The 15,194-nt window shown below is 45.0% G+C and overlaps 1 protein-coding gene across 9 annotated transcripts in view; it reads right to left on the minus strand.

Annotated features, from left to right (window-relative positions):
* MLPH (melanophilin) overlaps positions 1–15,194 on the minus strand; it is a 135,687-nt gene that overhangs the window by 76,965 nt on the left and 43,528 nt on the right. For 7 of the 9 annotated variants that reach the window (XM_058184805.1, XM_058184779.1, XM_058184771.1 and 4 more), the window contains 2 exons: positions 9,869–10,005; positions 417–455 (listed from right to left, as the gene is read on the minus strand). In XM_058184805.1, coding sequence (XP_058040788.1) covers positions 417–455; positions 9,869–10,005 — 176 coding nt within the window. The remainder of the gene's footprint in view (positions 1–416; positions 456–9,868; positions 10,006–15,194) is intronic. The other 2 variants (XM_058184814.1, XM_058184788.1) reach the window with 1 other exon arrangement.

Genomic DNA, 15,194 nt, shown 5'->3' on the forward strand with positions numbered 1-15,194 from the left:
CCAATTTTCAAATGACCATCCCCGTCCCAAGCTATTTTCTTAAAAGAGCACTGTTTCCCTTTCGGAGTTCCCCAAAGCTGTAAAGTCCGGTTTTGCATTAGCAAGCTACTGAACAAACATCTTAGAAGTGACCAATGGCAAACCACTTCTGTATCATGCCAAAAAAATTGAACATATAAATCATCAACTCAAAGGCAATGTTACAGGTTTTGTCCCACTTCTGCTCAGGACATCAACATCTGGTTTCTAGGGTTTTTGTTTGTTTGTTTTGAATGGATGAATTCCTGCCTATAATATGGACTCAATGTCTGAAATCTGAAATAGTAAGAGACTCAATTCTCAAGATTCTTTCAAAATGACAACACTATTTCAGAGTCTAAAGAATTTGTACATGACCATGAAAAAAACCAACTTACTGGTGACATCTGGCAAGCTATGTACTCTGCCACGCAGATCTAGAATTAAAGAAATTAAGCTATTTTAAATCAGACTTTATAGTAAACATGATGTAGGGTCAAAGTCTAATTACATTTATCAGAGTTTATAGCTAATCAACAAAAAGCAATAGAAAATAGCAGTCCTTTTACATATCTGTGAAATGGTGTATAAGCTGTTAAAGGAATGTACTCAATAGTTAATAATTATGCACACTTGGAATGTGATAGGGACATCACTACATTCCACTGATTGTCCCTGCACCATGAAATGTGTGCAAGAATAAGAGTGACACTGTTGTGACTCGTCCTCCCTCCTCTCCTCAGCCAGGCCCCTCCAGTCTCCAACCAGGCCTGTTATCAGACTCCGAGTCTGATAATGAAGATGAACGGCCTGTCATGCCTCCAGCCCCCGGCCCTGGCCCTATGCCCGGAGACAATTCCAGGAGTGAAAGGAGTAGCCCAATAAATCTCACTCATACAGTGTGCATTCCTTTGGCTCAGCCGTCAGAGCAGGAAGCCAGTCAGGTATTGGAATTGCTCGGGCCTACTCCTTCTGACCCCTCCCTTTCCCAGACAGCAGATCCAGCTGAAGACAATTCAAAGTGGGAGGATCCTCGCTTCTGGAGAGCTGAGAGGCGACGCCAGCAGAAGGAAGGGAGGGGCAGGCCTGGATAAATGCTGAGTCATGGAGCCACACCCCACAGCCTATACAGACCTGCTTTTGGCATTCCAACCTTGAGTCAAGCAAAGTCTTATCGAGTTTGCTGATACCGGACCTGAAGTCACAACTTGGACTCCTGCCTGCCCTGATAAACCTCGAAGGGACTTGGCAAGCTGCAGAGGCTTCGTTGCCAAGTTTGTCACGGACTTCCTTGACTCATTCATCGGAGTGGGGGGTGGGACATGACAGACACCTCCTACACACACTCATGTAATTGTGCCAGCTTTTTTCAAAGCCTGTTGATTTAGCACAAACATAACGCACCCAATAAATTATCAGAATAACACCTTATGCCACCAGACTTGAAATCCTGGGTTTAGAAAATTTAGAACTCTGCCGCCTTTGCCATGACCTGAGTATAGCTCATAAAATCGTCTGCTACAATGTCCTTCCTGTTGAAGACTACTTCAGCTTCAACCACAAAAATACATGAGCACACAATAGATTTAAACTTAAAGTGAACTGCTCCAATCTTGATTGTAGAAAATATGACTTCAGTAACAGAGTTGTTAATGCCTGGAATGCACTACCTGACTCTGTGGTCTGTTCCCAAAATCCCCAAAGCTTTAACCAAAGACTATCTACTGTTGACCTCACCCCATTCCTAAGAGGTCTGTAAGGGGTGTGCATAAGAGCACCAGTGTGCCTACCGTTCCTGTCCTAATGTTCCCTTTGGTTGTATCCAAGTCATATGGTTATTTCATGCTTATACTTATATATATACTGTTGTGTTTGACAAATAAATAAATAAATAAATAAATAAATAAATAAATAAATAAAGAATGAATGAATGAATGACAAAAGGGCGGAGTATCTGAGTTTTTCAAAGTTGAATCTGTGAGGGTCCTACATCTGATGGTGCCAGGAGGCAGGGCTTGATGCCCACCTTATGGAATATTTTCTCTCCAAATTTTGGTTTCCTTCATCACTATTAATATTCAAGAAGGCCCTTAAGGTTTGGCTATGACACCAGGTTTGGAGGTCCTAGAGAATCAGTAACATTTTAGGGTAGTTTTCTTTTAATGGATGAAATGTGGTTGTCATATTTTTTTTCTGTTTGTGGTTCATTTTTACTGATGATATTTCATTTTTTGATGATTTTCTATATTTAATAATAATTCTTTATATTTTCTATTTTATAATAATGTTATAATGAATGCTTTTATATTGTGGTTTTATTGATTTATGGATGTTGCAGTCACTTCTGGTGTGATGGGCAACTTTATAAATGAGAGAGGGGAGGAAGGGATGGCGGGACAGACAGACTGACTTGGCAAATTTAAGATGTGGGAACTTCCAGAATTTCCCAGTAAGTATGTACTGAAAATTATTCCAATGCTTCAAAATTGTTATATAAAATTATTGTGAAATCATTTTTAAGAAGGATATCATGAAGGATACAGTTGTAAATCTAATCCAAATCAGAATATTCTCTTGAATTTTAGCTGAATTTCCTCAAGATTTCCAAATGTTAGTTCTCAGGCAGAGTACAGCTAAATTTTCATTGTAGTAAAATTTCCCAACACTCCTATCTTATGGCTACAATAGATATAATTTTTTCACCAATTTCAACCATATAGAAAGAAGGTGACTATATGCTTCTATCTGACCTTGATCATAAAAATGTTCCATCTGTGTTCAAGTGAATGAGAATACAGCATTTTATCAGACCTAAATGCCGATCCTTTTTAATACAGAGACTAAAAGAAGGAGAAGATACAGGACAATGGAAGAGGGCCATTTAAGCAGCTTTATGCCTGTATATGGGTTTTCATATTCCGTCTCAGCTTCAAACCTGGCTGAGTCTGTAGGGATTTTTCCACCCCTTCTGTTCAATTGTATCCAATTCTCAGAGATTGCCTGCTCAAGTTCCTTGGCAAAGTTTGTTGGTAGTTGTTTGCCACTGCTTGCATCCGAGGGCAAAGAAAATATGATTTGTCCAAGATCACCCAGCTGCCTTTATGCCTAAGGGGGGGGGAGTTTCTAAAACTAGGGGGGGGGGTCTCTTGGTTTCTAGCCTGATACCTTAACCACTACTCCAAACTGGCTCTCATTTATTTTATTTAGTAATATTTAGTTATTGGTTTGTTATTCATTCAGTTAGTAAAATATGTATTCCCTCTCTTCAAAAGATGCAATATTTCGTATCTGCAATTTCCAGATCAGACTTTTTTTTCTTCAGTCTCATATTGATGAATTCTAAAAACTGCTTATTTTTGTGACATTTTTTCCCCTTAGGACTGGTATTGCCAAATCATGAATTTAGACTCTACTCTTTTTATATATTTTTATTTTAATTCATTTTAGAGTTTCTAATAAGCATAAATATATAAACTACATATCATATACATACATACATACATACATATATATGTTTTCTGAGGTTTTCGCGGGTGTTGTTGTGTCTCGTCCGATCTCACCACAGCCGGGGCCTTCTTATCTGCTTCCGAACACGGAGGAATGTCCTAGTATGCCTCCCGGCCCCAGCCCTGGCTCCATGCCCAGACAGGCTGAAGAGGAGGAAGTATCTCCAGCCCCCAGCTCTGGCTCCATGCCCAGGCAAACGGAGCAACTAGACCCCTCCCCCTTCTCCACAGCATGTGAGCCTGAGGGAGGTCAATTGCCAACAGCTGCAGACTGGAGTGACTCTCGCGTCAGAAGACTTGATAGATGGAGGCAACAGAAGGAAGGGAGGGGCAGGCCTGGATAAGTGCTGAGTCATGGAGCCACACCCCATGGCCTATATAAAGGACCTGCTTTCTGGCATTCTCTGAGTCAGGCAAAGTCTAAACATATCTTGCTGAAGTCACTTTCTGGTCTCCTGCCTGCCCTGAGGACTTTGCTAGGACTTTGGCAGAGCTGCAGAGGCACGCCTGATTCGGATTTCCCTGACCCGGCCGTCAGCGGAGCAGTGGGACACGACAGGTGTTTGTATGTAGATCTTTGGTTTTTCGGGTTTTCTCCCGCATAAAATTGGAAGTGTCTTGGCGATGTTTCGACGAAGTTTCATTTGTCATCGTCAGGCTTCAGCTTCGTGCTTCTGGGAGCAATGTGTGATTGCAGCTGTTTCTTCCTTTTAACTGCTAGTGGGGGTTTGAACTGATTGGGTGGGAACTTGGCTGTGCTCTGATTGGATGGGGTTTTTTTGTGCTCTGATTGGCTGGGGTGTGTCCTGTTTGGGTGCGGGCTTGGTTGTGCTCAGATTAGTCTGAGTTGCAGGGGGATTTGAGCTGGTGAGCTGCATTGCTGGCTGTCCTTACGGGAGGGCCTTCTTCTGGTCCTGTCCCCCAGTCATTCCCAGAACCTATTGCAAGACCTGCCTATCAAATGCAGCCTCAGCTGAGGCAAAGGAGTTGAGCCTATAATGCCTGATAAAAGGCGAAGGCGAGGTCCAGGTCGCTCGTCGACATATCTCTTCTACCAAGGCCTGCGTCTTCTACCCTTGCTGCCGTCGTGGCAGCGCTCCTAGTGGAGCGCGCTGTGAGCGCTCGAGGCCTGTAAATCATAAGCCTTGGCAATGGTCGCACAAAGCCATCTGCTGACCATCGATGCCGTAACCTTTTGCCCCATAGTCGCTAATTGAAACGAGACAAAGAGAGCTTCCATCTTCTGGAAGGTTGCTGTTCATTTAATATAAATATGCAGTGCCCTTCTCACCTCCAGTATATGCCATTCTCATTCCCGGGCATGGGATGGATTCAGGCAGAAATTTGGTAAAATTAACTCTTGCATTCTATGAAATAAAGGATTAGTTTTGGGTATGAAGGTTGGATCCAGCCTCAACACTACCCTGTTGAGGTGAAAGATGCAATGATCCTCCTTAATGGAGAATGCCGCTAACTCTGATATTCTCCTGGCAGATGTTATAGCCACCAAAAAGATCACCTTACAAGTTAGAAACTAAGGTAGTTGGTCCTGAGAGGTTTGAATGGCGCCTTGATAAGGGCTTGTAGTACCCTGGGCAGATCCCAAGTGGGATATTGATGAACCACTGGTGGTTTTAAATTTGTGGCTCCCTTGAGGAATCTCTGCACCACTGGATGTTGTGCAATGAACTGCAGAGTCCCACACGACAAGACCGAAGCCAAGGCTGCCACTTGCCTGCACAGAGTGTTCAGCGCCAATCCCTTATTCAGGCCCTCCTGTAGAAATTCCAGTAGTTGAGGAATCGATACCTTGGTTGGATCTATGTTATGTGTAGTACACCAACTACAAAAACTTTTCCACATAGCATTATAAATCCTAGTTGTGGATGGTCGTCTGGCCACCTGGATCGTGTGTATCACACTAGAGGGGAACTGTTCCACTGTGGCTACTGATGACTGATGGGACCCTGGCTGAGGGAGATTCTGTCCGGAGGAATCCTCCATGGTCTGCAAATTGACAGGCCAACCAGATCCGCGAACCAAGGACGCCTGAGCCAGTGGGGTGCTAAGTTCACCTCTGCCTTCTCTTCTAATACCCTTCTGACCACCCATGGAATCAAGGCCAGGAGCGGGAAGGCATACAGGAGTCCCCGGGGCCATGGGTAACGAAGGGCATTGACCCCCTCCAACCCTGAATCCGGGAACTTGGAGAAGAAGCAAGGCAATTGGCTGTTTGCCGGGGAAGCAAAAAGTTCCAGAACTGGCCGACCAAACAGATCCATTATCTCCTTGAACAAGTCCAGATGCAGTTGCCACTCTGAATGGCTTATGGTGGCCCTGCTCAGCCAATCTGCCTGCACATTTTTCGAGCCCAAAATGTGCTCCACTCTGATGGTCAGTACATTCTTCTCTGCCCAGCAACCTAGCTGCTCTGCCTCTGTCATGAGTGACTTCAAGCATGTGCCCCCTTGTCTGTTTATGTGTGCCTTTGTGGCCACATTGTCGGTGAAGAGGAGGATATAATGGCCAGCAATCTGTTCCCTGAATTCTGTGAGAACTAAGCAGGCCGCCCTCAACTCCAGCCAATTTATGCTTTGGCAAAAGTCTACCTGTGATCACTTCCCCTGTGTCACGAGATTCTGGCAATAGGCTCCCCAGCCCCCTAGGCTGGCGTTTTGTGGTTATAATCAGACACTCCCATTCCCTGAAAACACAACCCCTGTTCATGAGGTCTGATGCTCACCAGAGGAAGGATCTTAATACCACTCTGGAATTTGAACCCGCACAGGTGAGTTGCTCCTGCCTGACCTCTGAAAGGGGAGCAGAAACCACTGCATAGGCCTGGCGTGGAGCCATGCCCAGGGAACAATCCCTATGCAAAAAATCATCATGCGAAGCGCTAACTCATTTTCTTTCCTCCAGTCTTAACACGTCCTCAGCCTTGTTGAGGGTAGCAGATGAGGATGCCAATGCCACCACTGGCTCATCGACCTCAGGGGTCTGAAGGAGTTTGGTGAGGTCAGGTGCCATATTATACAACTTCTTGTCAAACGATGTGGGGCTGGGGTAAGCATTCGGCACCACCCACTGTCGTTGAATGACATCAATAAATAGCGGAGGCACTGGGATAGTCTCCCTTCCATCATTGGTTCAGAAAAAAGCAGGTCAGCGGGGTCCTGTTCCCCAATTACATTGTCTGCTCTAGAGGTGTTTGCCCGCAAACGGGTTTAACTCTTGGCCTTGAATAAATGGGGCCTGAACAGACCCTTAAAGACTGGTTGGTTGGGTGTCAGGCCCTCCTTCTCCGACAGCTCTTGATCAATCTGTCCCTCTTCCATAGAGACAAAGTCCTCACTGTCCTCAGAAAAGGACGAGGAGTTGGGGCCTTGATCTGAATCCAAGGCCATCCTTTCCTGATAGGGTTGGAACCGTCCCTGTCGTAACACCTCCAGGATCATTGAAAGTATTTGGCAGTTATGGCCTATACCTGCCTCAAATCCTCTTTTCACCACTTCCGAAATCCATCTTTGGATCATCTGTGGCATATCCACACAGAATTCTCCACCTGGTGGATCCCCGCCACTGTCGGAGTGAAAGATGTTTGGGTGAGGCCTTGCTATTCCTGTTCACCTCCCTTCCCTGAGGTAGTGGTGAAAGGGACTGTACAGGGTCTGAACCCTGTAGAAGGGCCTGCTTCAGATATCTGACTTAGATCCAGGTCAGCAGCCACCAGTGCCTGATCAGAAAACGGACTAGCATGGCAAACTTCCATGATCACTCTAATAAATATGGTCTTAGCAGCCTGCTATATATCTCACCACTCCGACATTAGCAGGCTCCTTCAGAAGTTGCAGCAGTCTGTTGTGACTGTCCAAATGCCAGGCCACAGGCCACCACCCCGAGACTGTTCTCTTTATGAGGCAGGCAGCCAGGCAGAGGGAAATCCTGTTTTGGCCCTTTGCTGCTCAAGGTCTGCACTCCCTTCCGGGCAGGCAGCCTTGAGAGTGCTCTGTAAATGCGCGCTGAGCCGCTGCTGTCTCCCTAGGCTTTTCGTGCTCAAATTGGAGCCCAGCAAACACCGTCCCAGCAGGGAGTCAGGCTAGCTGTGTCACATCTTTCCAGCACACCCACACTACCTCTGGTGTAGCTTCTTGCCGTCCATGGGCTGTCCGCTCTTCAGCTTTGCTCCCAGCCTTTGATCAAGCAAATTATTTCCACAGCATTTTCGGGATAACGGCCCTTCCCACTCTTACAAAATGTTGCCCGCTGTCAGTGAGGCTCTGTGTATTTGGGCCTCCTGACAGCCGAGCATTTAGCGCCAGAAAAATTTTCGCTAGAGGAAACAGCAGCTTCAGCCAAGGCTCCTTTAACCAGCTCCGCTGAGTCTCCAATCCTAGCCTCACAAGAGATTGAAAAACTCCAAGTCTTAACTGAGGTTCCTAAGTATTGAAGAAAAAAATACAAGAGCTTTTCTCCAACAGGTCTGACTGAGCTCAAGACTCAGTTGAAACTGGGACCGTTGGCAGAAGACATGTCTTCAGTTTAAACTCAGTCTAAGAACTAAAGGACAAGTGTCAACCCATGCCTGGAGTCTATCGCCACCACACTGGAAAAAACTCTGGCCATACTGAATAATTTGTTAAAGGAAAGATATTGGAAGTTAATGTGTCCCAAGAAACCAGCAGAAAATCAGTGCCCTTTGACTAAGAGAATGAAATTCTTAAGTTGGATCCAAAGAGCCATAACTGGAAAGAAAATAACCACAAGCAAAGTTCCATAAATGCTTGTACACAGACATATGACAATTCTTTTTGTGGCTATTTAAACAAAAAAGGGTACAAATCCTTAAGGCTTTTACAGAAGCAGATATTTTTATAGTATGAAGTACATCATATGAAGAATACATTTACTCTAATCCAACTCCATAATACTAGGTTGTTTACTAGCAGTGTTATATCCCTACCACTCTCTCACCCAGTTTAAGCCGATTATCTGTAAAACAATGTGACATTTTCAGTTCTAAAAGTTCATGCCAGTTCTAAAAACTTACATATTATCAATTGATCTGTGCAATTCTCTGGATTCAAGGGAAAACATGCTTTCAAGTGCACAGACCTATCTTAAATTTCTTAAATTAAAATACATTTCCCTGGGATTGTGTAGCTTCCCTGATGGAGCTATACATGCACCATCACATTCTCTGAAGCATTTTCTTCCCTTGCCAACTGAAGCACCATATACAGGACTACTATATTTACAACAGAACAAAGCTTTCCTTCAATAAAAAAGCATAGCATAATAATGATAACTTCTTATGGTTTGCAATGTTGTTGATTAGAAACTCCTGCTTATCAATCAAGTATATTTTTGATACAATTTTCAGTTGTATTATTTCTGGTAATTATTCTGTGGTCATTGAGAAAAAAGGATGGTAGAAATCAATGATTCTTTAGAACAGAATGTTCCTAGTTTTACTAATCAAAAGGATAGGTTAAGAGTAAACACTGGAGCTCATACTATAATTAGACACTCTCAATTACTATATTGGAGGAAGTATGACTGTGTCACAAACTTTATTTGAAGCAATCAAGAAAGTGACATTATATTATTTCTCCATATATTATCATTATTTCTCCTGGCATGACATACCAAGTCTGAATGCTGGAAAATATGAAAGACCATCATACACTTAGTTGGTATTTTCACTGTTACAAACAACCTATTCTTTCATTTTTTTCATATTATCATCTTTAGAATAGTGGGTCCTTTTACTTTCAAATGGCTCAGGCAATAGAGAAGCCTGTTATTAGAACACAAAGCCTGCAATTACTGCAGGTTCGAGCCCGGCCCAAGGTTGACTCAGCCTTCCACCCTTTATAAGGTAGGTAAAATGAGGACCCAGATTGTTGGGGGGGCAATAAGTTGACTTTGTAAAAAAAAATATACAAATAGAATGAGGCTATTGCCTTATACATTGTAAGCCGCCCTGAGTCTTCAGAGAAGGGCGGGGTATAAATGTAAAAAAACAAAAAAACAAAAACAAAAAACAAACAAATCCCTAATTTTAGAATGAAATACCTATCTAATAATTCATTCCAACTCACTATTTCCAAACCATTTCCCAGTGGTGACTAACTTTCTAAAACAAAGTTGATGGGGATCAAACCAACTGGAAAACCACATTCTCTGGCCTGAGAGTAATGTAATATGTGGAAATAGACTACAGTCATTCAGAGATAATTATAGTGATGTGCTATTTAATTCAGTATCCAGTGGTTTATAGAATCTTCCAAGCTCTCTAAAGAAAGTTACTGAAAAAATCTAACTAAGACCATTGCTCATACCAAGCAAAGTAGAACTTGTTTTCTGTCCATGTGACATCCTTCCATAGAGAGATCGCATCACCTTAGCACTTCCAAAATGTTTGAAACGAATTCTGACATGTTCATAATACCATTCCAGTGATCCAGTTTTGACAATCCTGCCCAAGAGATGAGAGACAGTACACATGTTAGCCAGAATTGATTCTTCCAAATTTTCTATCAGTTAAAATATCCTGACTGGTTTCAGTGAGGAAGACTGGAAATATTCTAGAAAATAGTAATGCTTTCAAATATAACTAATAAACCCGAGCACTGTCAACACATTATTCCTATTCAGGGTACACATCTAAACAGAAAAAACAGGGTCCTGCTGTTTTTGGATTTGTTCTAACACCAACATAACCTGCAAGGCAACCCAAAGTTGCCATAAAAGGGAGATGGTGACATTAAAAAAAGCAATTAATCAATCAATAAAAAAAATACAATTCACATATTGACTGTTCTTTCTAATTTTTTAACTTTTTAAAAAAAAACATACAAACGAACATATATTTTTTCTGAATAGAGTGTTGACGGAGTCAAAACTTATATAGCTTATAACATAAATATTTCCCAAATATAATTTATATATTTCAATTTCTGCCATAATATTCTTTTTTTCTACTTTTTAATTATTTATCTGTACATAATATTTAATATATAATCAATATTACCATCCACCCTGACCTCTAATCTTAATCTTATTCATTTCTTTCTTATTTCTCCATTTATCACATATATTTCTCAAAATCACCACATTTGTATTTATTTATTTATTTATTTTTCGCATTTTTATACCGCCCTATCTCCCTAGGGACTCAGGGCGGTTTCCAGCCAGAATAAAACATACATATAAATACAGGATAAAACAACAATTAAAAAACTTATTAAATAAGGCCGAATATTTAAAATAGAAATACAAATAATAAAACCCCATTAAAACCAAATTCAAAATTTAAAAATTCAAAAATTCTAGTCCAGTCCTGCGCAAATAAATAGATGTGTCTTAAGCTCGCGGTGGAAGGTTCGAAGGTCAGGAAGTTGGCGAAGTCCTGGGGGAAGTTCGTTCCAGAGGGTGGGAGCCCCCACAGAAAAGGCCCTTCCCCTGGGTGTCGCCAGTCGGCACTGCCTGGCTGACAGCACCCTGAGGAGTCCCTCCCTGTGAGAGCGCACGGGTCGGTGAGAGGCAATCGATGGCAGCAGACGGTCCCGTAAGTAACCCGGCCCTATGCCATGGAACGCTTTGAAGATAAATTACCAAAACCTTGAAGCGCACCCGGAAGGCCACAGGTAGCCAGTGCAGTCTGCGCAGGAGAGGTGTCACATGGGAGCCACGAGGGGCTCCCTCTATCACCCGCGCAGCCGCATTCTGAACTAACTGGAGTATCCGGGTGCTCCTCAAGGGGAGCCCCATGTAGAGAGCATTGCAGTAATCCAGACGAGATGTCACGAGAGCGTGAGTGACCGTGCATAGGGCATCCCTGTCTAGAAAGGGGCGCAACTGGCGAACCAGGCGAACCTGGTAAAAAGCTCTCTTGGAGACGGCCATCAAATGGTCTTCAAAGGACAGCCGTCCATCCAGGAGAACGCCCAAGTTGCGCACCCTCTCCATTGGGGCCAATGACTCGCCCCCAACAGTCAGCCGCGGCTGCAGCTGACTGTACCGGGATGCCGGCATCCACAGCCACTCTGTCTTGGAGGGATTGAGCTTGAGCCTGTTTCTCCCCATCCAGACCCATACGGCTTCCAGAAACCGGGACAGCACTTCGATAGCTTCGTTGGGGTGGCCCGGTGTGGAAAAGTACAGCTGAGTATCGTCAGCGTACAGCTGATACCTCACACCGAAACCACTGATGATCTCACCCAGAGGCTTCATATAGATGTTGAACAAGAGGGGCGAGAGAATCGACCCCTGTGGCACCCCACAAGTGAGGCGCCTCGGGGCCGACCTCTACCCCCCTGTCAACACTGTCTGCGGCCGATCAGAAAGGTAGGAGGAGAACCACCGATGAAAGGTGCCTCCCACCCCCAATCCCTCCAACCGGTGCAGCAAGATACCATGGTCGATGGTATCAAAAGCCGCTGAGAGGTCTAATAGGACCAAGGCAGAGGAATAACCCCTGTCCCTGGCCCTCCAGAGATCATCCACCAACGCGACCAAAGCCGTCTCCGTGCTGTACCCGGGCCGAAAGCCGGATTGGAACGGGTCTAGATAGATGGTTTCATCCAGGTACCGGGGTAATTGACATGCCACCACACTCTCTACAACCTTCGCCACGAAGCGAAGGTTGGAGACCGGACGATAATTACCTAAAACAGCTGGGTCCAGGGAAGGCTTCTTGAGGAGAGGTCTCACCACCGCCTCTTTCAAGGCGGCCGGAAAGACCCCCTCCAACAGAGAAGCATTCGTAATCCCCTGGAGTCAGCCTCGTGTCACCTCCTGCGTGGCCAGTTACCAACCAGGAGGGGCACGGGTCCAGTAAACATGTGGTGGCGTTCAACCTACCCAGCAACCTGTCCATGTCCTCGGGAGCCACAGGGTCAAACTCATCCCAAACAATCTCAACAAGACCGCTCTCCGACATCTCACCTGGATCCACCCAATTTTGGTCCAAGCCATCCTGAAGCTGAACGATTTTATCGTATAGATAACCACTAAACTCCTCGGCACGTCCCTGCAACAGGTCATCCCGCTCCCCCTGTTGAAGGAGAGAGCGAGTCACCCGAAACAGGGCGGCCGGGCGGTTATCTGCCGACGCAATGAGGGAGGAGACGTAGCAACGTCTCGTTTCCCTCAATGCCACTAGGTAGGTCCTATTATAGGACCTAACTAGTGTCCGATCAGCCTCTGAACGACTGGATCTCCAGGAACTCTCTAGGCGTCTTCTCCGGTGTTTCATCCCCCTCAGCTCCTTGGAGAACCAAGGAGCTGGTTGAGACCTACACCGGGTCAGAGGCCGCAAAGGCACAACACGGTCTAAAGCCCCCGCCACGGCCCGTTCCCAAGCCGTGACTAGTTCCTCAGCCGTGCCGTGAGCCAGACCCTCAGGAAACGGCCCAAGCTCCGTCTGGAACCTCTCCAAGTCCATCAGGCATCTGGGACGGAACCAACGTATTGGTTCCATCTCCCTGCGGTGTTGAGTGGCGGTTAGAAAGTCCAGGCGAAGGAGAGAGTGATCTGACCATGACAAAGGTTCGATAACTAAATCCCTCAAATCCAGATGCTTCAACCACTGACCAGAGTTGAAAATCAAGTCCAGCGTGCCTCCCCCAATGTGAGTAGGGCCATCAACTACTTGAGTCAGGTCCAAGGCCGTCATGGAAGCCGTGAACTCGCGAGCTGCTGTCGATGACATGCCGGTCGATGGCAAGTTAAAGTCCCCCATGACTATAAGTCTGGGGGTCTCCACCGCCACTCCAGCAAGCACCTCCAGGAGCTCGGGCAGGGCTGCCGTCACGCCGCAAGGAGCCAGGTACGTGACAAACAAGCCCATCTGACACCTATGACCCCACCTCACAAAGAGGGATTCACACCCGGCAATCTGAGGTACAGTGGTCTCCCTCGGCTCTAGACTCTCTCTAATAACAACCGCCACCCCCCCACCCCTACCCTGGGCCCTCGGCTGATGGAATGCTCGGAAACCCTGTGGGCACATTTCCACAAGGGGCACGCCCCCTTCAGTGCCCAACCAAGTTTCCGTAACGCCCATAAGGTCCGCGGTAAATTGTAAATTACCATCAATTTATTTTCTCTTATTTCCTTATTTCTGTTGAAACCCTTTAATTTAGTCATTTCCATCCTTAGTTTCTTTTCTTTTTAATTCTAGCTTGATATTTCACATTTGTCTCTTAATGTCAATTGTTTTCCAAGGTGGACCAATTTATCATTTCTTGTTGTTGTTAGTTGCGAAGTCGTGTCCGACCTGTCGCGACCCCATGGACAACATTCCTCCAGGCCTTCCTATCCTCTACCATCCTCTGGAGTCCATCTAAACTCATGCCTATTGCTTCAGTGACTCCATGCAGCCACCTCGTTCTCTGTCGTCCTTTTCTTCTTTTGCCCTCAATCTTTCCTAGCATTAGGCTCTTCTCCAGTGAGTCCTTCTTTCTCATTAGGTGGCCAAAGTATTTCAGTTTCATCTTCAGGATCTGGCCTTCTAAAGAGCAGTCAGGGTTGATCTTCTCTAGAACTGACTTGTTTGTTCGCCTTGCAGTCCAAGGGACTTGCAGGCGTCTTCTCCAGCACCAGAGTTCAAAGGCCTCAATTCTTTGACGCTCAGCCTTTCTTATGGTCCAACCTTCACAGCCATACATTGCAACTGGGAAAACCATAGCCTTGACTATAATGCACTTTTGTTGGCAGGGTGATGTCTCTGCTTTTTATTATGCTGTCTAGATTTGCCTTCCCAGGAGCAAGCGTCTTTTAATTTCTTGGCTGCAGTCCCCATCTGCGGTAATCTTGGAGCCCAGGAAAATAAAATCTGTCACTACCTCCATTTCTTCACCATCTATCTGCCAGGAATTGAGAGGGCCGGATGCCATGATTTTAGTTTTCTTAATGTTGAGTTTCAAGCCAACTTTTGCACTCTCCTCCTTCACCCGCATCAAGAGACTCTTTAGTTCCTCTTCGCTTTCTGCCATTAGAGTGGTATTATCTGCATATCTGAGGTTGTTGATATTTCTCTCAGCAATCTTAATTCCGATTTTTGATTCATCTAGCCCCGCCTTTCTCATGATGTGTTCTGCATATAAGTTAAATAGGCAGGGTGATAGTATATAGCCTTGCCAGACTCCTTTCCCAATTTTGAACCAATCAGTGGTTCCGTGTCCAGTTCTCACTGTTGCTTCTTGACCTGCATGCAGGTTTCTCAAGAGACAAATAAGATGGTCTGGTACTCCCATCTCTTTAAGAACTTGCCACAATTTGTTGTGATCCACACAATCAAAGGCTTAGCAGTAGTAGATGTTTTTCTGGAACTCCCTGGCTTTCTCCATGATCCAGCGTATATTGGCAATTTGATCTCTAGTTCCTCTGCTCTACGAAATCCTGCCTGTACTTCTGGTAGTTCTCGATCCACATACTGCTGGAGCTAGCTTGTAGGATTTTAAGCATAACCTTACTAGCATGTGAAATGAGTGCAATGGTGCGATAGTTTGAACATTCTTTGGCATTGCCTTTCTTTGGAATTGGAATGTAAACTGACCTTTTCCAATCCTGTGGCCATTGTCGAGTTTTCCAAATTTGCTGGCAAATTGGGTGTAGCACTTTTACTGCGTCATCTTTTAAGATTTTGAATAGCTCAGCTGG

This window comes from Ahaetulla prasina, chromosome 1 (genome assembly GCF_028640845.1).
Source record: "Ahaetulla prasina isolate Xishuangbanna chromosome 1, ASM2864084v1, whole genome shotgun sequence".
NCBI lineage: Eukaryota > Metazoa > Chordata > Lepidosauria > Squamata > Colubridae > Ahaetulla > Ahaetulla prasina.